Source organism: Atractosteus spatula, chromosome 3 (assembly GCF_055471065.1).
Source record: "Atractosteus spatula isolate fAtrSpa1 chromosome 3, fAtrSpa1.hap1, whole genome shotgun sequence".
Taxonomy (NCBI): Eukaryota; Metazoa; Chordata; class Actinopteri; order Semionotiformes; family Lepisosteidae; genus Atractosteus; species Atractosteus spatula.
In genome coordinates, this window is record NC_142708.1 from 65,266,086 (window position 1) to 65,286,220 (window position 20,135).

The 20,135-nt window shown below is 53.2% G+C and overlaps 1 protein-coding gene across 1 annotated transcript; it reads left to right on the forward strand.

The window, feature by feature from the left end:
• The first annotated feature begins 4,136 nt into the window (after nucleotides 1–4,136).
• gpc2 (glypican 2) lies at nucleotides 4,137–13,978 on the forward strand. The gene is made up of 11 exons (XM_088910877.1): nucleotides 4,137–4,287; nucleotides 7,891–8,049; nucleotides 9,179–9,313; nucleotides 9,911–10,086; nucleotides 10,405–10,485; nucleotides 11,132–11,297; nucleotides 12,206–12,336; nucleotides 12,535–12,678; nucleotides 12,876–13,012; nucleotides 13,397–13,572; nucleotides 13,698–13,978. Exons 1-11 carry the CDS (start codon nucleotides 4,137–4,139, stop codon nucleotides 13,976–13,978), a joined length of 1,737 nt encoding a protein of 578 aa, XP_088767003.1.
• The last annotated feature ends 6,157 nt before the right edge of the window (nucleotides 13,979–20,135 follow it).

Here is a 20,135-nt window from a genome sequence, read left to right on the forward strand (position 1 = left end):
AAAAAAATCATTTAATCGGAAAAGGCGTTGCTCTTCTATTACTTAAATGGATAAACGCCCATAGCAACAGGCCGAAAGCAACTCGTAGGTGTTGTTAGTTTAATCCTCATCAACTTTTCAAATTACGTTAAGGCCTTTAATCAGCCAGTCTAAAAACGGAACACCTACAACTATGTGGTTCATCACCGAAAGCACCAAAAAATGGGTATATATCGGCAGCGATTTCAAAAACGTCTGAGCGAGCCCGACGTTTAGCGCCTGCTATTAAAACAGGAACGAGGAGGGTTACAACATAAAAGCGATAGAAAAACGTTTCGATCTGTCCGGTCATATACGCGGAAACCAGGCTGCCGCCGACCCACCTGCCAGTCCGCGAGCGTTCGCAGAGAAGCGCTGAGGTGGAGCCCGTCTCGCGCCACAAAACCGGTGGGCGGGAACAGTGACCAGCTACTAAGCTCGCGAGATGTCTTCCAAAGGCCTGCTACATCGCGAGATCTCGCGAGCTCCGTGACGTTGCCATGCAACAGCTGTCCTTCCCGTTATGTAGCGCCTTGTCTTTTCTGAGCGTGTCCCGGTACTTTGTGCTGATAATCATAGCGTTTGGCCTTTGGTTTCTGAGGTATTAGGCTGCTAAGATGTTTGTTTTACTAATTGTCAGTTAAATGTTCATACAAAGACGTTACTATCCTGTCTTTCCGCTGGGGTGAAGTCAAAATCCGGCAGTGTTTTTTTACGTGTCTCGAACTTGCAGGCTACGTTGTTTCATGGGCGTTTCATATGATGTGGGCTTCAAAGCAGTCGACACCACCATGTTGCGAGATGGACATTGTATATACATAAAAAGGACATGAACTAACAGTTCTGTGATTAGCAATGTATCCTCATTCCATATAATTATACTGAAGGAACGTGAAAGAACTGATGTTTCTGGGATATGGCCAGGCATTCTCTGATGCAAGTACAGATGATAAAAGTACCTTTATTTGCATAAAAAACGGTTTACTCAAAACGTATTATAAAAAAACACATCGAAGTCATTCTTTCCAAAAACGTGTTCAGTCAGCATCTTGATTCATGAATGTATTTACATTCAGAACAGATGATATTTTGTCTACATTTGTGAGCTGGTTGAATTTCAATGTTGTTTTTCTGACTCATTTAAAAATACAGTTGACTCAGTATGTAGTGGTGCCTTCCAATGGCCTGCTACATCAATAGCAAAAGACCACAATGAAACTCTTGTCTCTTAACCATTTAAATGGTTACAAAATATTAAGACTTGCTAAATATATTTCAGAAGATGCAGGCCTATCTTAACCACCACCATCTTTTTAAAGAGAACGGGATAAGAACCTCTCTCACCAAGGTTAAAATTTTGATTTTACAATTAATTCATACACACGTGGACACAAAATAACCTACAGCTATCAGCTCAAAGAAAGAAGATTCTCAGCCCCTGGAGAGACTGAGAAAGGAGAGAGTGAACCTCAACACCAGCAGAAACAGCCATTCCCTCTCCGTGTTCACCTGCTGCTATTGTGTCCTGTGTGAGTAATGAGTAAAACACAGCGATAGTAGGGAGTAATTACTCAGTAGCTATTAGTAATTACACAAAGCTCGTCTCGTTACCAAAGGGTCAGGCTGTTCTGTGGGAAGTCAGATCCTTCTCCGCTTCAGTTTAACTGTAAAACTAGACATCAGGGGAGAGACATCAGTTCCCTAATACACAGTCTCACATCTCAGAATCCAAAGAAGCATACAATAAACCCTATGCCCGATTTCCCATTAGGCACTGTAGGCACTTTTTAGGGCCTATGAAGGAGGGAAACACTAGTGACTAAAGAAAAATGACCTGAAACAACATGCTTGCGATCGACTCTAGGTGCTCCAAACCAAGAATCGCACGATCTCCAGCGGCTGTCCTAGAAACTAGCAGTATCGAAGTGATGGTCTCTCGACTCGCTCCGTCAATCACATGGTTTAGCATTAGAGTAGTGTAAAGTGCATCATGTCAATCGACGTGATTCAGTTGGCGTTTACCCCTCTTTTTGCACATTTCGGGGTGAAAGTGCCTAGGGTCTACGAACACCAAAATCCGGCCCTGGGTGAACCCTGGGTCTGATGGCACAGCGCCCCTGCCGAGTCCCTGCATTACAGTGATGAAATACGCAGAGATCTGCCACCCCCAGGAGCAGGGCCATGTGCTGGCCTTGGGAGAGCTCAGCGGGTAGTCCTGCAGTCTGCGGACAGTGCTCTCTGTACCGCACACTGGTGCAGGCGCACCACCCTCACACAGACGCATCGACACTGGAAACATGGCCCTTAGTGCAGTATTCTGAGCTTCTGCTATTGTGTTATTAAAACACGCACTCAATCGTTCACAGGTAGTGTATTCAAGCAGTTTTAATTTCAAATTCCTGTTTCCACTACCCTTGTGTCTTACTCCACACTGGTCAGCCGCAAAGTTACAGTTGTGAGGAGACCTGAGAGGTCTGAGACCTTAGTTATAATGGGTCGTGTTGTGTATCGTTGTGGGTTGAGTTGTGGTCTGTTCTGTATCATTGTGGGTTGAGCTGTGGTCTGTTGTGTAGTATTGTGTGTGGAGTTGTGACGTATCGTGGGTCGTGTTGTGCAGTGTAGTGTTGTATAGGACGGTGGGTACAGTCGTGTAGCATTGTAGGCTGTGTTGTACTGGGGATGCTAACGGATTTTTGAAAGGACACCCCGGCCCGCCGCTCGCTTCAGTCAGTTTTATATGGCAGCAAAGGGCGCTAGTCGCCGGAATCGGGCTCTCAGAAATAGCGGATCGCACCCAGGAGTTAGCGCTGTAAATCCTGCGCTTCCTGAAAACTGATTTCGCTGTGGAAGAGCGCCGCCCCTCCCCGCCTTGGGACCGTGCGGTGTGAGTTACAGATCAGTGTCAGGGTCACCCGGGGGGTGGCGGAGCTCGCAGAGACAGTCAGTTTCACCTGCGTCCGCAAGGCGTCGCCGTGTCTTCTTTTTTCCTGCGCGCTCAGAGCCGGCGAGCGCCCCGCATCCCGCGGCCCGCAGCCCAGCCCTCGCTCGCTGTGCGGGAGGCTTGCGGCTTCCCGAGCCCTCGGGTCTCTCTTCTGTCCCTTCTTCCCCTCCCAGGTTGAACAAACCCGACTCGCCGGTCCACATGTCTCGGCGGGATTGAAGGGGTATCGGTGGTTGATCGCTTTTTAAGTGGACTATCGATCGCTTATAATCCGTCTTTGGGACGGAGTTAAATGGCATGCCATTTGCGGCGTGGGGCCGGCTCCTTCGATCGCGAACAGATGGCAGCGTGAGGACGGGAGAACGGCCATTAAACCAGATTAAGAGAGCGCTAAGAAAGCCCTTCTCTCCGACTGGGTTTGATCCGCTGTACTTCCGTATCGCGTGGAAAGGTGGCGCCTTGATTGGGCATCAGCGAGCCCTCAAGATGACTCCAGCAAGCAGCTTAGATGGGTAGGTGCACGAGAGACAAGACACCCCTTCTTGGTTCCGTCCAGTTGTTCGGCGTCTAGGGTCGGCCTCCAGCTCCTGTAGGAATGAAGGCCAGGTGTCGGTCCCGGGATACAGGAGTCCCGGGCGGAACCGAGCGCTCTGTCTGTGGAGCAGGTGTCGAGTCTGAGTGAGCGGATAGGACCCACGAGAGGGAGGAGGAGGAGGAGGAGGAGGGGGCGGTGGAAGGAGAGGAGGGGGTGTTAAAGAGACGAAGGGGGGCTCGGGGAGGGGGGTATACCTCTGTAGCTCGCGGCCGGCACGGAGGCAGCTGTGACTTTAGGACCCGGCGGAGCTCGCGGTCCCACCCAGCCCTCGCCCTCCTCGTGCCTGCCAGAGGCTCATTGTTCGAAGACGGATTGTTCGCGAGACAAGGGGGCTTCGCCTGCACCTCGGCGCGAGGCTGCTGCACGCTGCGCGGTGGTCGTGTGTGTCTCCACACAAAGGGGCTTGGCAGGAGGAAGACGCCTCTGAGCGCCTCCCCAGCAGCACCGGGTTAGCGGAAAGGGCCGCTGCGCGCAGAAGAGGGTCTCGCCGGTGCAGCAGCCGGTGTCTGCGTCGCTCTTCTCCTTCACCGCATCGGTCCGCTCGGTCCCCGTGCGGCCGGGAGAGCGCGGGCTGCCCAGACCATGGCGCTCCGGCTGCCGGCGCCCTGCCTGCTGGCGCTCCTGCTCGCTCTCTGTCGGGGGGCGGCCGGGGGGCGCAGCTGCAGCGAGGTGAGGCTGGCGTACGGAGCCAAGGGCTTCAGCCTCGCCACGGCCCCGCAGACGCAGATCTCAGGTAAGAGCCGCGAACAAAGCCGGGAGAGGGGCGAGCCCGGGGGTGGGGGGCAGTGAGGGGCGAGCATCATTGTTGCGCGATCCGTGCCAGCGAGGAAGGGCTGCGCCTGGGTGTCTTTTGTGTGTGTTACAGTTCGCGCCCCCTTCCCCGGACCCCACAGCTCGCTTCCCCACAGGTCACTACCCTCCGTGCATCAGTCCCGAACTCGGCAGCCCGTCGTTCGGAACCGCGGTTGGTTCGGCTTTGAACCTGTGCGGCACAGCGTCTGTGTCTGTGCGTGTGGGTACCGTCGGGTGGTTCCTAAGTGTCTGCATGTGTGCGCATTGTCTGCTGTCCGAGAGCCTCTATTGTCTCCCCCCCCGCCGTTCTGCGAGTCTGTCCCGGCGTGTGTGAGGTGGACGTGCGTGCCGTGTGTCTGCAGCTTTGTGCTGGGATGTGTCGGGAAGACCGTATCCCCTGACTTCTTCCAGGACGGCAGGAACGTTCCCTCACTCTGTGATCACAGTGCCGTGAAATCGTCTTTAATTATTAAGCCGGCTGTTAGCTGGCACTCTGATCCGAGGCGCCTCCTGTGTCCCAGCGCTGCCCACCAGCCTGTCACGGGTCGAGAGAAGACAAATTCCCCCACTGTCAGGACCCCAGCCGGGACCCCCGATCGCTCGTGTAAGAGTCCCAAGGGCAGCACTCCGACCTCAGGGGGCGGGCAGTGCCTGGCGTGATCTGTGCCACTGTGCCCCCTTCCACAGAGCCAGCAGAAGAGCCGAGCCCTGCCCTCCTCCCTCTTAGGAAAAGAGGAGTGTCCCCATCCCTGGTGTATCAGCTGTCTGCGTCTGGCCCTGCAGCGTGCCCAGTTGTGGCTCTGTCTGTGTCAGTGCTGGTCATTTCTACACAAGAGGAGTGTCCCATCCCTGGTGTATCAGCTGTCTGCGTCAGGCCCTGCAGCGTGCCCAGCTGTGGCTCTGTCTGTGTCAGTGCTGGTCATTTCTACACAAGAGGAGTGTCCCATCCCTGGTGTATCAGCTGTCTGCGTCAGGCCCTGCAGCGTGCCCAGCTGTGGCTCTGTCTGTGTCAGTGCTGGTCATTTCTACACAAGAGGAGTGTCCCATCCCTGGTGTATCAGCTGTCTGCGTCAGGCCCTGCAGCGTGCCCAGCTGTGGCTCTGTCTGTGTCAGTGCTGGTCATTTCTACACAAGAGGAGTGTTCCATCCCTGGTGTATCAGCTGTCTGCGTCAGGCCCTGCAGCGTGCCCAGCGGCAGACAAGGTTTGACAATACCTTGTTGTTTGAGCTCGTATTTGTGCAGTGTGGGGGCTCAGAGCTCCAGGTATGAGGGGGAATGTCCAGCTGGAGGCTGCAGGGGGATAGCTTTTGGGGAGGGGGGGGGGCACGTGGGGCCAGATGGCATGTGCACGACCTCTCTGTGTGACCCTCAGACACAGGCACTGAGCAGCACGGCACCTCTGCAAGGAGCCTGTTTCTATCAGGTGTCCTTGACCCGCCCATCACCTGCTGGCGCTGAAAGGAAAGCCAAGCTGCACGTGTGCAGGGCTGTCAGAGGGCAATGGCAGCAGTTTATGATGTAATGGCTGCAGTCTGTCAGGGGTGTCTGACTCCTCCTGGAGGCCCTGGTGCTGGTTTCTCTTCCAGCTGAGAGCTCGATTATTCAGTTCACCTCGTTTACTCAGTCTGACATCAGCTTGATGGTGGATTGTAAGATCACTCAGAGCCCCTCATCCAAGATGCTTATATCCACCCAGAGCCAGGACACATGTGCTACTCCTGGGCGGTTTAATTCATGGGAGCTGCTGGCTGCGGGGCCGAGAGCCCGGGGTGGGACACAGGCGGGCTGCTCCAGGCCCTGCAGTGATCCTGACAGCCCTGGTCCGGCTCCTCCAGTCCGAAACGAGCAGACTGTCCCTCCGCCGGACACAGCTGGCAGTCGGGGGGTGTCGGCCAGACGGAAGCCCATCTTTCGGACTGTTTTTTGCCCAAGGCAGGCCCTGGGTTCGAGGGATGTCAGGAGCAGACAGCAGCATGTTTCTGCGCCAGTAGCCCTCAGTGAGGGCTTGGGTCGGAACACAGTGATTGAGCTTGTAGCTGAGGTGTGATCCCCTTCAGCTCCAGAACTCGTCATCAGACTAATGACGCAGGATCTGGGAACAATCAGAGGGGACGTCTTGTTGTCACAAGCGTGCTTTACAGGAACAGCGCGCGAAACCCAGTCAGATCAGACATTGTTCTCAGAAAACAACAGTAACACCCCTCCATCACAGACACAAATATATATGACAAAGATATTGCTGCTCTGGAATCTGTCCATAGGAGAGCATCCAGATACATTCCCAGGCTTAAATAAGGAAACATCTTATGTTGACAGACTAATGGAACTCAATCTCTTCAGTCTTGAACTCTTTAGAAGATTATGAAGGGACCTGATCTAAGTTTTCAGACTCCTCAAAGACACTGCTGAAGTCGGCTCTGGACTTATTCAGAAGCAGGGGGACACGGACCATGGGAGACAAGTGGAAACTACAGGGAAGTGCATTTAAAACTGACCCGGGGGGCTTCTTTACAGAAAGGGTTGTAGGAGCGTGGAACAAGATCAGTCCCGACCTGCAGGTGCTGTTGGTTAGGTTGTGTTTCGTGGTTAAGCTGCAGCCTCCCCCCTGAGCCCAGCTGTGTGTGTGGTGAGGCGGGGGCCGAGGGCGTTCAGGCTGGGGGGGTTGCTGTCCCAAGGGCCTGGGGAGCAGATGTCTGATTAGTTGAAGAAGAGGGAGTAGGGTTCAGGGGGTCGGGGGGTGTTAATATCCCAAACTGCAATTTAATCCCCCTGTCTGCAAACAAGCTCCATGAGCTGGGTAGCTTCTTCTCATTTTTGTAACCTTTCTTCTACTTAAACACATGTTGCAGTCAGGCCTGCACATGCGCATCACTTCCTGTCTAAGTGCGGGCTGTGAGGCGACCAGGTGGTGCCATGTTTCTCTCGCACCAGAAGTGGCTGTTGGCTAACAGTGGTTCACTGTTCCCTGAAATCGGACCTGGGACCCTTCTGTGTTTTGCTCTGCCCTGATTCGTAACCTCCTTTAATGGGCCTTGATGTGCATCTGAATGCATTACATTGCATGCTGCGGCTTTGGCTGCATCCTTGAATTTTTGGATGGAGACGTGAACGTGGAGCGACTCATAACTTGAGCGCAGTAAGAATACACTCTTCTTGACACGGCTTGTTAAGAGCTGGTGCTACGGGACCCATTTGCAATCAAGCCTGTTCGAAAGATGACCTCACCTCCTGAGTTGTCCTGGGACAGGAGGCCAGGCCCTTCTGCGTAGGGGAATCCTCCTCTCCCTGGGCAGCCAGAACGGGGCAGCTGAATCTCAAGGGAGGATGAGCTTTGCTTGTCTTGGCGACTACCACGTTGTAGCACCATGCGGAGAGCTCTTCTTATTGAACAGGCGCGGCATTGGCAAGGTCCTCATCTGTGATTGGATGACGGTCTTGAGTTTGTGATTGGATGACTATTATCACCCATTGGTGGGCTCTGTGATGGCTCTTCTCTCCAATTGGTCTGTCCCTGATGAGATTTACTCTCTGATTGGCCCACAGGGGAGCACCTGCGGCTCTGCCCCCAGGACTACACCTGCTGCTCCAGCGAGATGGAGGAGGGGCTGGCGCGCCAGAGTGAGACTGACTTCCTGGCTGCTGTGGACGAGACCAGCAACTTCCTGCTGACCACCTTCACGCAGCGCCACCGCAAATTTGACGGTAAGAGAGCTGGTGCTCCAACTCAGGCATACGGATTTTCAGGTTTTTTGAAATGAGAGAAGTTCTATGATCAGAGACAAAACAGGAAAATGGCCCAGTAAGCATGACATCTATCAAATAGCCAAGAGAGTAACCACAGTGATTCAAGCACATGTTCAGAAATCAGACAAATTGTGCACCAGACAGGACACCGACACAGTGGATAAGTGATTATCCAGCTGGAAGGGGTCTCTGGATTTTCAAAACTGAAGGATCATAATTGGATCAGATTTTGATTGCATGAAATGCTGTTTATTTTAACACCTGAAGCCACCAGAGGGGGCGCTGTGTATGGATAGCATTGGGTTTGCTGATTTGGCTCGTCGTGTGTTTTTCACATCTGGGCTTGTACTGACCAACCCCGCCACCACACACAGGGGAGGACCGGGAAGTGGGGGCTCCTCCTCCCCCGCCCCTTCGAAACCAGCCCCCTGTTAATGTGTCTGTTTCTTGGTCTCTCAGTCTGTCGATCTCTCACTCTCCTAATATCTCGCTCTCTCACTCTCTTGATCTCTCACTCTCTCTCAATCTCGCTCTCTCACTCTCGGTCTCTCACTCTCTTGATCTCTCACTCTCTCGATATCTCACCCTCTCAGTCTCGCTCTCTCACTCTCTCACTCTCTTGATCTCTCACTCTCTCTCAATCTCGCTCTCTCACTCTCGGTCTCTCACTCTCTTGATCTCTCACTCTCTCGATATCTCACCCTCTCAATCTCGCTCTCTCACTCTCTCACTCTCTTGATCTCTCGCTCTCTCTCAATCTCGCTCTCTCACTCTCGCTCTCTCACTCTCTTGATCTCTCACTCTCTCGATATCTCGCTCTCTCACTCTCGCTCTCTCACTTTCTTGATCTCTCACTCTCTCGATCTCTCACTCTCGATCTCTCACTCTCTCGATATCTCGCTCTCTCAGTCTCGCTCTCTCACTCTCTCACTCTCTTGATCTCTCACTCTCTTGATATCTTGCTCTCTCAATCTCGCTCTCTCGATCTCTCACTCTTGCTCTCTCACTCTCTCTCACTCTCTTGATCTCTCGGTCTGTCGTTCTCAATCTCTCACGTGACCCACACCCCCTTGTCTCTCTGCCTCAGAGTTTTTCCGGGAGCTGATCGACGTGGCAGAGAAGTCCATGAACCAGATGTTCACCAAGACGTACGGCCGTCTGTACACTCAGAATGCTGCAGTGTTCCAGGACCTGTTCACCGAGCTGCGCCGCTACTACACCGGTCAGCAGCCCAGACAGCAGGGGGCGTGTGAGACTATGTGTGTATGTGATGGTGTGTGTCTGTGTGTGTACTGCAGTGAGTGTGTCTGTGTGGAGTGTTGTGTCTGTACTGCAGTGTGTGAGTACGTCTGTGTTTGTACTGCAGTGAGTGTGTCTGTGTGGAGTGGGTGTGTATGATTGTGTGTGTGTACTGCAGTATGTGAGTGTGTTCGTGCGCGGTGGGGTATGCGATTGCTTGTACTTTGTACTTCAGTGTGTGAGTGTGTCGATATGTGTAGTGCGGTATGTGAGTGTGTTTGTGCGTAGCGGGGTGTGATTGTGTGTGTGTACCGCAGTGTGTGGGGGTGTCTGTGTGTATACTGTCTCTCTCTGGCCAGGACCAGGGTGAACAAAAGAAACAGAAAGCAAGAATTAGACTGGATCAGTCAGGCTAGTTTTTGTCTGGACTGGGACAGATTCTGTTCCAGTCCTGACGGATTTGTCACTGTGGACACATGATTAAGTTCTGATCCATAGCTGAAGATCAAAGCTGTCTGTGATCTCTTTCAACTGTAACACTATACTTTAATGCCTTTCTTTATATCCTCCTTCCCTGCAGGGGGCAGTGTGAGTCTGGGGGAGGTGCTGTCAGACTTCTGGGCGCGGCTGGTAGAGAGGGTCTTTTCTTTGGTGAACCCACAGTACCAGTTCAGTGACGAGTACCTGGAGTGTGTCAGCAAACATGCAGAGCAGCTGCAGCCATTTGGGGACCTGCCCCGGAAACTGCGCATACAGGTAACACTGCGCAGGCAGACTGTATATACTGTACACACTGCCCCGGAAACTGCGCATACAGGTAACACTGCGCAGGCAGACTGTATATACTGTACACACTGCCCCGGAAACTGCACATACAGGTAACACTGCGCAGGCAGACTGTATATACTGTACACACTGCCCCAGAAACTGCACATACAGGTAACACTGCGCAGGCAGACTGTATATACTGTATATACAAACACGTTTCCTGAGCCCCACATTCCCAAATTGTGCTTGGTTTCGGGGCTGACCTTGATGCTGGGCAAAAGGACAGTAATATCCTGTCTCCCACAGGTGTCCCGCGCCTTCATCGCAGCACGAGCCCTGGTGCAGGGGCTGGCCACTGGGAGAGACATCGCCAGCAAAGCTGCAAAGGTGAGAAGATACGAGTCTACCCACCTGGCTTCTGCCCTCTCCCTGTCCACCTTCTTCCTGTCCTTGTCTCCCTGTCTGCCTGCTTCCTGTGTGCTTGTCTCCCTGTCCGCCTGCTTCCTGTCTGCTTGTCTCCCTGTCTGCCTGCTTCCTGTCTGCTTGTCTCCCTGTTTGCCTGCTTCATGTCTGCTTGTCTCCCTGTCCGCCTGCTTCATGTCTGCTTGTCTCCCTGTCTGCCTGCTTCATGTCTGCTTGTCTCCCTGTCTGCCTGCTTCCTGTCTGCTTGTCTCCCTGTCCGCCTGCTTCATGTCTGCTTGTCTCCCTGTCCGCCTGCTTCATGTCTGCTTGTCTCCCTGTCTGCCTGCTTCCTGTCGTTGTCTCCCTGTCTGCCTGCATTCTGTCTGCTTGTCTGTTTCCTGTCCTTGTCTCCCTGTCCGCCTGCTTCATGTCTGTTTGTCTCCCTGTCCACCTGCTTCCTGTCTGCTTGTCTGTTTCCTGTCCAAGAGACTCCCGTCTCTCTCTCTCGGCCCCAGTCGCCAGTGTGACGCTCTGTCTCTCTCTCTCCGCCCCAGTCGCCAGTGTGACGCGCTGTCTCTCTCTCTCGGCCCCAGTCGCCAGTGTGACGCTCTGTCCCGTCTCTCTCTCTCAGCCCAGCCCCAGCCGCGAGTGTGTGCGTGCCCTGATGCGGATGTCGTACTGCCCGCTGTGCCGGGGGCTGCCCACGCTCCGGCCGTGCCACGCCTTCTGTCGGAACGTCATGAAGGGCTGCCTGGCCAACCAGGCTGACCTGGACGCTGAGTGGAACAACTTCATCGGTGAGTCTTCCTGTTGTGATCTCTCTCCCTCCACCTGCTGTCCTGTGTGATCTCTGTCCCCCTCCGCCTGCTGCCCTGTGTGATCTCTCTCTCTCCACCTGCTGCCCAATGTGATCTCTCCCTCCACCTGCTGCCCTGTGTGATCTCTCTCTCCCTCCACCTGCTGCCCTGTGTGATCTCTCTCTCCCTCCACCTGCTGCCCTGTGTGATCTCTCTCCTCCTCCGCCTGCTGCCCTGTGTGATCTCTCTCTCCCTCCACCTGCTGCCCAATGTGATCTCTCCCTCCACCTGCTGCCCTGTGTGATCTCTCTCCCTCCACCTGCTGCCCAATCTGATCTCCCTCCCTCCACCTGCTGCCCTGTGTGATCTCTCTCCTCCTCCGCCTGCTGCCCTGTGTGATCTCTCTCCCTCCACCTGCTGCCCAATGTGATCTCTCTCCCTCCACCTGCTGCCCAATGTGATCTCCCTCCCTCCACCTGGTGCCCTGTGTGATCTCTCTCCCCCTCCGCCTGCTGCCCTGTGTGATCTCTCTCTCTCCACCTGCTGCCCAATGTGATCTCTCTCCCTCCACCTACTGCCCAATGTGATCTCTCTCCTTCCACCTGCTGCCCAATGTGATCTCTCTCTCCCTCCACCTGCTGCCCAATGTGATCTCTCTCCCTCCACCTGCTGCCCTGTGTGATCTCTCTCTCTCCACCTGCTGCCCAATGTGATCTCTCTCCTTCCACCTGCTGCCCAATGTGATCTCTCTCTCCCTCCACCTGCTGCCCAATGTGATCTCTCTCCCTCCACCTGCTGCCCTGTGTGATCTCTCTCTCCCTCCACCTGCTGCCCAATGCGATCTCTCTCCCTCCACCTGCTGCCCTGTGTGATCTCTTTCTCTAATGAGATCTCTCTTTTCTCCTCAGATGCACTGATGCAAGTGGCTGAGAAGCTAGAGGGGCCGTTCAACATGGAACTGGCCACTGACTCTATTGCTATCAAGATCTCTGAAGCCATCATGTTTATGCAGGAGAACAGCGTGCAGACCTCCACCAAGGTGACAGACACAGAAACTGGAAGATGGGCTGAGCCTGGACTGCGGGACACGGGAGGGTTCAGGGTGGCCTGGATTCGGAAGGATGGAGGGGGGCAGCATAGTCTGGACTGGGTGGTGGACAGAGAGAGGTTGGGAGAGAGATTAGGACAGTGAAGGAGTGCCTGTGATGATGTTGACCTTTTCCCCTCTGCCCCCCAGGTCTTCCAAGGTTGTGGCAGCCCCCGCCCGGCCCCGGCCCGCACCCGGCGCTCACCAGGCAGGGAGGAAGGCAAGAGGAGGTTCAGGACCTACAGCCCCGAGGAGAAACCTACCACTGCGGCAGGCACCAACCTGGACAGACTGGTGAGTCGGAGTGGGGGGCAGAGACGGTGAGGGGCTGGGTGGTGGATTAAAGGAAGGAGAGATATGAAGGCATTATGTAAAGACCTGCAGGTTTGCACAGTTACGTGTCTGCAAAAAGCTGTAATAAAAGAGCAAGCAGACTCTGATGGAGGCGCCCCCTGGTGTTGAGGAGTGATTATCTCTCCCTTGCCCCCCAGGTGGCGGACCTGAAGGAGCGACTGCGCCCCATGAAGAGGTTCTGGGTCACCCTCCCCCACACGCTCTGCAACGACGAAAAGATGGCTGCCGACGTCACCAATGAGGAGAAGTGCTGGAATGGACAGGGGAGGGGCCGGTGAGAGCTGGGACAGGACAGGGGAGAGGAGAGGAGGGGGCCCTGTGGAGGAGGCCAGGAGATGGGAGATAGGGAGAAGGAACTGAGGGTGGGAAGACTCTCTGAGTTAATTAACTGAGGCCTTCATCAATGCAACAGTACCTTCTGTATCAACTATGAGGGGCCTGTATGTGGTAAGCAAAGCTGGAACAAAGAGCCCGCCCCTGCAACTGCCTGTGATGCCTGTGATTGGCTGCTGCTGGAAGCACTGAGTGGGTGTGTCTGAGTACCTGTGGCCACACCCACACCCCCTGGTACTGTGTGCATACTTGTGTGCAGTGGTTTCATGATGATAATGTGTAGGACGCAGTGTGTATACAGAGGTGTTATTGTTTGTATCTTCAGGTATCTGCCTGACGTGACTGGGGATGGCCTTGTCAACCAGATCAATAACCCGGAAGTGGAAGTGGACATCGCTCGCCCTGATGTGAAGACTCGGCAGCAGATCATGGAGCTGCGCGTGGCCACCAACCGACTCAGACAGGCCCAGAGCGGCCATGACTCTGACTTCCAGGACTCCAGTAAGTGATACCACCTGCCAGTGAGACAGACCAGCACTCAGACCAGCACAGTGAAGTTGGAACAGTCCAGTGAGACAGCCCAGCACACAGATCTCCCTCTGACTTTCTGTCCTATCTCTCTCCAGGTGAGGATGGCAGTGGTTCTGGAACGGGAGAGCGGTACAGTGAGGACTGGCCTGGTTATGGGCCCAACACCTACAACTATGGCAAGCCCCCTCGCACTGATCCCGGCCAGAACAAACCCCCCCGCACACGTGACAGGCCCAAGTGGACCCGGCCCAACCAGCACCAGAACTCGGGCAGCCGGGTGAAAGCGACAGGAGCTGGGCCACCCACAGTACAGTCCACTCTTACCCTCCCTTTTGCCTGCTCACTGTTTCTCCTGCGTGCCCCCTTGTGGTGGTAGGGCCTAACAGTGCCCTTCATCCTGATCAACACTGTGTCCTAACAGTCTGATAACACCAGCTGTCAGTGTTTCTGAACTACAGCCAGGGCTCTTCATTTTCGGTCTTACTTCTCCCCAGTCTACCTGCCTATAACACTGATCTCGGTCCAAGAGTCGCCTTCTTTTCTTGTCACCAGACGAAAAGCCTGTAGGAGATGGAGCTGGCCGTATTTTTGTGCTCCAGTTTAAGTGTCGGTATTTGACAAGACCAGGGCACTTCCTGCTTGGTGAAGGTGAGGTGATCATGGCTGAGCTGTGAATTTGGCATGGCGAGACCAAGGACACTGTTGCCAGCCACCGCAGGAAGTTGCCTTGTCCTCTGTTGTAATTAGGCTCAGTACAATTGGATTTCTTCATTTCTTCCCAAGCAACAGTCAAAATCACCCTTTCTGTCTGACTGGCATGCAACATGCCATTCCTGCCCATCTGAATGGTGAAGGTGAGGCCTGAGTAAAGCGTGGCGTGGTGACCTCTAGTGGTAGAAAAGGGAGCTGCTGCTTTTCTGGGCTTTCTCGAAACGAGGTGTGAGCCTTTCCAGGCTTCTGCACCTTTGTTTTCTCCAAATTCACAGGAATCGTAAGCTTTGTGACTGCCAGTTGAGTGGCATCCTGTTTTACCGCCCCTGAAATAGTAGGTAACAGCTCAGAGGGGCCACATAAGTGAATCACCTGTCTGAGCGATCCCAGGTTTGGGCCTGGATCGTGGTCATGTCACTAGCCGACTATGACTGGGGCTTCCCAAGTAGTGGCACACGACTGGTTGAGTGCCGCTGAGCAGAGGGTGGGGTCAGTCAGACAGGGCTCTCTGAAACAGGTGATGCTCCTGTCCTCCAGCCAGCACTGATCCTCCAGTACAGTCGGGTCTGTCTACCGTTTGAAGAGGCGAGTAACCGGAAGGTGGGTGGGGCAGTCTTCCCACACTTCTCCCGTGTGCAGTCACAGGGCTTGTAGCTGTGAGCCAAGAAGTAAAAAACACTCAGCTGGCGATTCCACCAGTGGGCGAATCGGGTGGCGGATAGGACAATAACAGCTGGCCATTCTGAGTTCTGTATACACTGAATGAGTGCAGATCAAACCAACGAGAGCACTGGACATGCAGAGGCACAGCAAGAGATATGACTAGAGGTCCATTTTTCATTCTACTGGTGGGGTGGGGTGGGGGAGCATCTGAACATTAAGTAAGAATGACTTTGTTCTTTGTAAATTGGACAGTTGTCAGTTCTTACTGATTGTAAACTGAATTGTAACCAGTCTGATTACAACAACAACACTGAAATCCGGTGCAGTGCAGGGCAGGTAGACAGAAGAGACAGACAGGCACTTGCACGCACCGGGCCTTGCGATCTGTACTTACTCACTCCAATAGCACATTTCAGTCTTGGGACTGAAAGGTCAGCTGTTTTAGCATTAAAATGGGACTTTCAAAACCCAGTGGTGCAGGAGTGCTCTTCATAACCACGAGCAGCGGGAAGCGTTTCTGCTCCTGTTTATAAAGACTGAGCAGGTCTGGTTTAGGAGAAAGGTTAAGACCCAGAATGAAGGGCCTTCATCTTTTTGACCCATGTTTCGACTTGCCTAGTGCACCAGCAGGTCATGACCCACACAGTGAATCATGCGACCCTGGCTGGAGAACTTAAACCAGCTGGAATGACGAATGTCAAGTCTTAAGGATTTCGGAAAGACCCATCTCTGAGCATGGGAACTGGCCTGTCTGCCCCTTTACCATTTCCCAGCTTTCCTTTATCCCTGGGCCCTGATTCCCAAGAAACGCAGTGCAGTCGGAGCCCAGCTTGACTTATGAAAAGAGCTCTCGTCTGGATTCTTGGAAGGCACTTCTCCTTAGTCTGGGTTGGCCCTCAAAACCAACAATGTGGAAGGAAGATTCTGGGAATCTCCTCCTGCGAATACAATTTCACCGAATCCTCTTGGTCCCTGTCAACACCTGCCAGCCTCAGGGGTTAGAAAGCAGAGATTTGGAAGTGACATTGAGGGAGAGGCAGCATGGGATGGGAACTGGTGTGGAAACCTCCACCGGAACGCGGCCCCATGTCTACGGATTGGGCTCGTTGACAAGAGTGGGGGCTGAAAGACGATCATGAATACCTGCATGAGGGGGTGGGCTCTTAGGAAGGGAGGGGTTGAACACTCCTTGCCCAGTGACTGGTCCCTTGGCGTCGCAAGGTCCAATATTTGTTGAGATCCTGTTGCTAGGATTCTCGGGCGTGAGCCTTTAACCCCCTGAATCCAGCGTGCAGCTCCACTCATGATGTCTGTGCCATTTTAAACCTCCGCAGCTCCACTCCACCCTCTGACCACACGCACTGCGTACACAGGGAGATCAGGACCTGTCTATCAGAGAGCAGAGTGCAATGATCGTCGGTGTCATGGCGCAACGCAGGCAGACCTGCCCCACCACAGCAGGACTCCGATTTTTATTTATTAATCTATTTATAATTATTTATTGGCTGTAACAGAGCAGCTGGACCAGATTCCTGCTGGGGTAGGAAAGGGTTTTCGGGGAAAGAGGAATGTGGGGATCTTCGGCTGAGATGAAAGGACTGGGGGGATTCGCTGAGAGAAAACAAAGTTTGTAGGGCAAAGGGGCACAGGGTCCCAGCTGGAGCGGGTTTGTGTGTGCGTGCATGTGTGTTTGTGGCTGCACTTGTGTGTTTTGGTGTGTCTGGGAGGCAGGGGAGGGCGTTCACTCCTCTTTAAGGTGCTCTTGTGTTCCCGCCCCTTTTCCAGGGAAAGGGGTGGGGCTTAAGCAGAGGGGGAGGGGCTGGCAGCTGCAGCATCCTCCTCTCTGTGCTGCGCAGAGCTGAGCCACTGATTGTATTTCTTTAACACTTGTATGTATTCTGGGACTCGGGTGGAGGAGAAGGTGGGGGGACATTGGGCTTTAGCACAGGGGCTCCTTACTACAGTCCTGGGGATCCCAAAACCTACTGTTTTCAATCCAGCTGAGCTCTCACATACGTCATTAATTAACATGCTAATAGGGTGACGAGCAAATAGGGTGTCCTTGACTCAAGTAAGAGATTGGTTCTGAATTCTCCCCAAGTCAGATTGCACTCTTCATGCCTGTGTGTTATTTTAGATTCTGATCCTGTTCTGCTCACTGATCGGCTGACATGAACACATCTTGTAATGCAACGAACATGCTGGCTTCTGCTATAAAACACAAAATTACACATGGAATTAATACTCCGCAGACGCACATTGTGGCTCCATGTGAAGCTGAATACATGCAGGTCGAGTGTCTTTGGACCAAGACCGTTCCTCTCCTCAGAACTCTTTGGTTTTTGGTCTGTGACCTGTCACGAGTCGACCTTTGACCCTGTGCATTTCGGTTGCAGTTTTACGGAGAAAAAAAAGCCGCTTGTAAAGCATCCCATCAGACACCTCATTAGTGCAATTAAGGGTCCACTTAGGAAAGAGCTTGTCTGAGAGGGGTTCCCCAGGACCAGGGAAGACCCCCTGTGCTAGCCCCTGGGGGTGGGGTATCTCGTGGGAGGGAAGGGTGGACGGGGGGTTGTGCATGAGACAGTGCTGTGTATGGAAACCCTGCAGCCCCATTCTTACAGTAGTGTTCAGACACGCTGAGCAGTGTGTCCTATGCTCTAGGGGCAGGGGGGCCCATGAGGCACAGACAGGGGCTCCACGCCATGTGACAGCTAGCAGTGACCTGGGAAGCCCTCTTACTTGACATGTGAGAGTTGTCTGCAGGACGAGACTGGCTGTCTCTGCCACACGGTGCAGTTACCTCCTTAACAGCAGCGGTTCCCAGCCCCTGGCCCTGAAGGAGCATGCCTGCTGGTCTTCACTCCAGCTGAGCTCTGCTCCTCCGGCACTGATGCCTTCACTCATCTGCTTGAGCCTTCAGACTTTTCTTTTACTTGTTCCTTCAGTTTGTCCACAGGTGTCTGATTTACTGTCTGATACAGCTGATGCTGAACGGACACAGCTGGGAATGGCTCTGTATCAGACACTCCCAGTGATAATATCCGAAGCTGGGCGTGGTTTTGTTTCTGACACCCCCCCAGTGACGTCAGTATTTAAGACACTCCTACAGTGGATGTGACTATGTTGGACATGCTCACGATGGGCTTTACTATATCAGACACACCCACAGTGGGTGTGCGTATATCAGAGACAACCACAGTGTCCTTTATCAGACATACCCACAATGAGCCTTTCTTCTGCAGCTCAAATCATATACATGTTCAGCAAACACAGCTCAATGAGGGCAGTTCTGAAAACAGTACAGAATACAGATTTCAAATCCTATCTGGCCTCGTAAGAGATAAGAGCAAATCTACAATCCTACCCCAGTAAGAGCCAGTGATGAAGATCTCGACTGGAGAGCAGACCAGAAGATTTGGGGGTTCCTCCAGGACCAGGGCAGGGAACCACGACCGTGTGTGCAGAGGTGCAGGCTCAGAGACTCGAGCTGACACAGCTTCCTTCTGCCTCGGCGCAGGTCCTCCTCTTATCGATTGCTTTTCCTGTGTGGTTCAGGCGGGGCACGGACAGGGAGAGGGGACAAGGGGTGCACGTTACCGTGAAGGAGACTCAGCGGACAGGAGTTTGCGAAGACTCTGTCCTCTTCGGGCCCAGCTGTTGGCCCGTTTGCAGTGGCGTGCGAGTCAGCCTTTGAGCCCCGCGTGTGAGGAGGGGGTGGCGGAGGGGACCCTCTGATTGGACCTCGCAGTGGTCAGCCCCCCCAAAAAAATAAAAAAACACTACACAGCAGCTGTATTCCAGTATTGTAACAAGCAGCACAATTTTGTAACACGTTGTTTTATAGAATTTTTGTAAGAACAAAATGCTTTTTTTTCAGAAGCCTTGTTGATGTGAAGCCAATGATTAAAACCTGTTTTTCTTCTTACCCTGCTGAGTTGTTTGGCTTGTTCTGTAGCAGTTCGCTGACCAAGGCAGACGTCCTCAGAAAAGGCCGGTAGGAAGAAGAAATTTGGGAAAAGAAATGCAATCTGATCCCCCTTCCTTCCCAGTGACCCCATTCCCAGCAGGTAACACTGTGATCTGTGACTTCGATCTTGTCCACTGTCTGTCCGGGGGGTGAGGAAGAGGAACAGACTCCCGGCCACTTCTCCTTGACTCCAGAGGACATACGACAGACCAGACCTTCATCAACCCCATCACTTTGCTAAAGGAGCAGTTAACTATAAAACAGCTCGCAGTCAAGTTGGAAATCTTTTATTTCGGCACTTAATTAAATAATTAGGACAAATTTAGATAAAACTAGATCCTCCAGGAACTGGGTTTGAGACCCCAGTAAATCTCAGAAGACATTACAATCTCCAACACTGACTACAGTCTTCATCAATGTCACAGTGGGATAGGAAGGTGACCTGATTCTAGCAGGTTTGGGAAACCTGGGATTATATTTATTTAAGGGAAGAATGTTTAATCCTTGAGTGTTTCTCATGGTGCAGTAGAAGGTATCTCCCTGCTGGCAGTGGGAGCACAGCCTGTCCTCACACTGTGTCCAGTTTCTGTCCCATCTGTGATCATTGAGCTTTTCCTTTCTGGACAGCCCGGTTTGCCTGTGTCCAGTTTCTCTGTCCAGTCTGTGGTCTCTAAGCCTGTCCTCTCTGGACAGCGATGTCTGTCTGTGTCCAGTTTCTCTGTCCAGGAATCAATGCAGTGCAGCACTGTATGAGTGTATGACCAATGTATCACCGAGTCGGTGGGACAGCTTTCTGTCAGCCCTGTCCTCTCTATACCTCCTCCAGGCTTCTCTTCACTTCTCTTCATCATTAAAAAGGTCATTAGCTAATTAGGCGATTAACGAACGCATGTTGTCTTTTTGTCGGCTAATTTGCTCTCCAGTGTGCATTCCTAGACAGACTGCTAGCAAAGTATAACGGACACTCGTCCTATTTTGTGTGTGTGAGCCTGTTGCAAACCTGGCCAAGGCCACCCAGTGCCAGAGCGCTGAGGAGTGTGATGACAGTGACAGTGCAGCCACTAGGGGTCGCTAGTGTAACAGTACAAGCACCTTTCATCCAGATCATCAGCCAATAGATAGCGGCACAGTGGCTCAGTTGTGAGTAGTGCTCCCTTGCAATGCTGGGGCACTGCCTTCATTTCCTGGG

Bases quoted from the DNA above. Each gene is read 5' to 3' on its own strand.
- gpc2 (XM_088910877.1), top strand. From the start codon at position 4,137: ATGGCGCTCCGGCTGCCGGCGCCCTGCCTGCTGGCGCTCCTGCTCGCT. The intron at 11,298-12,205 runs GTGAGTCTTCCT...TTTTCTCCTCAG, and splicing joins TGAGTGGAACAACTTCATCG to ATGCACTGATGCAAGTGGCT. The intron at 13,573-13,697 runs GTAAGTGATACC...ATCTCTCTCCAG, and splicing joins CTCTGACTTCCAGGACTCCA to GTGAGGATGGCAGTGGTTCT.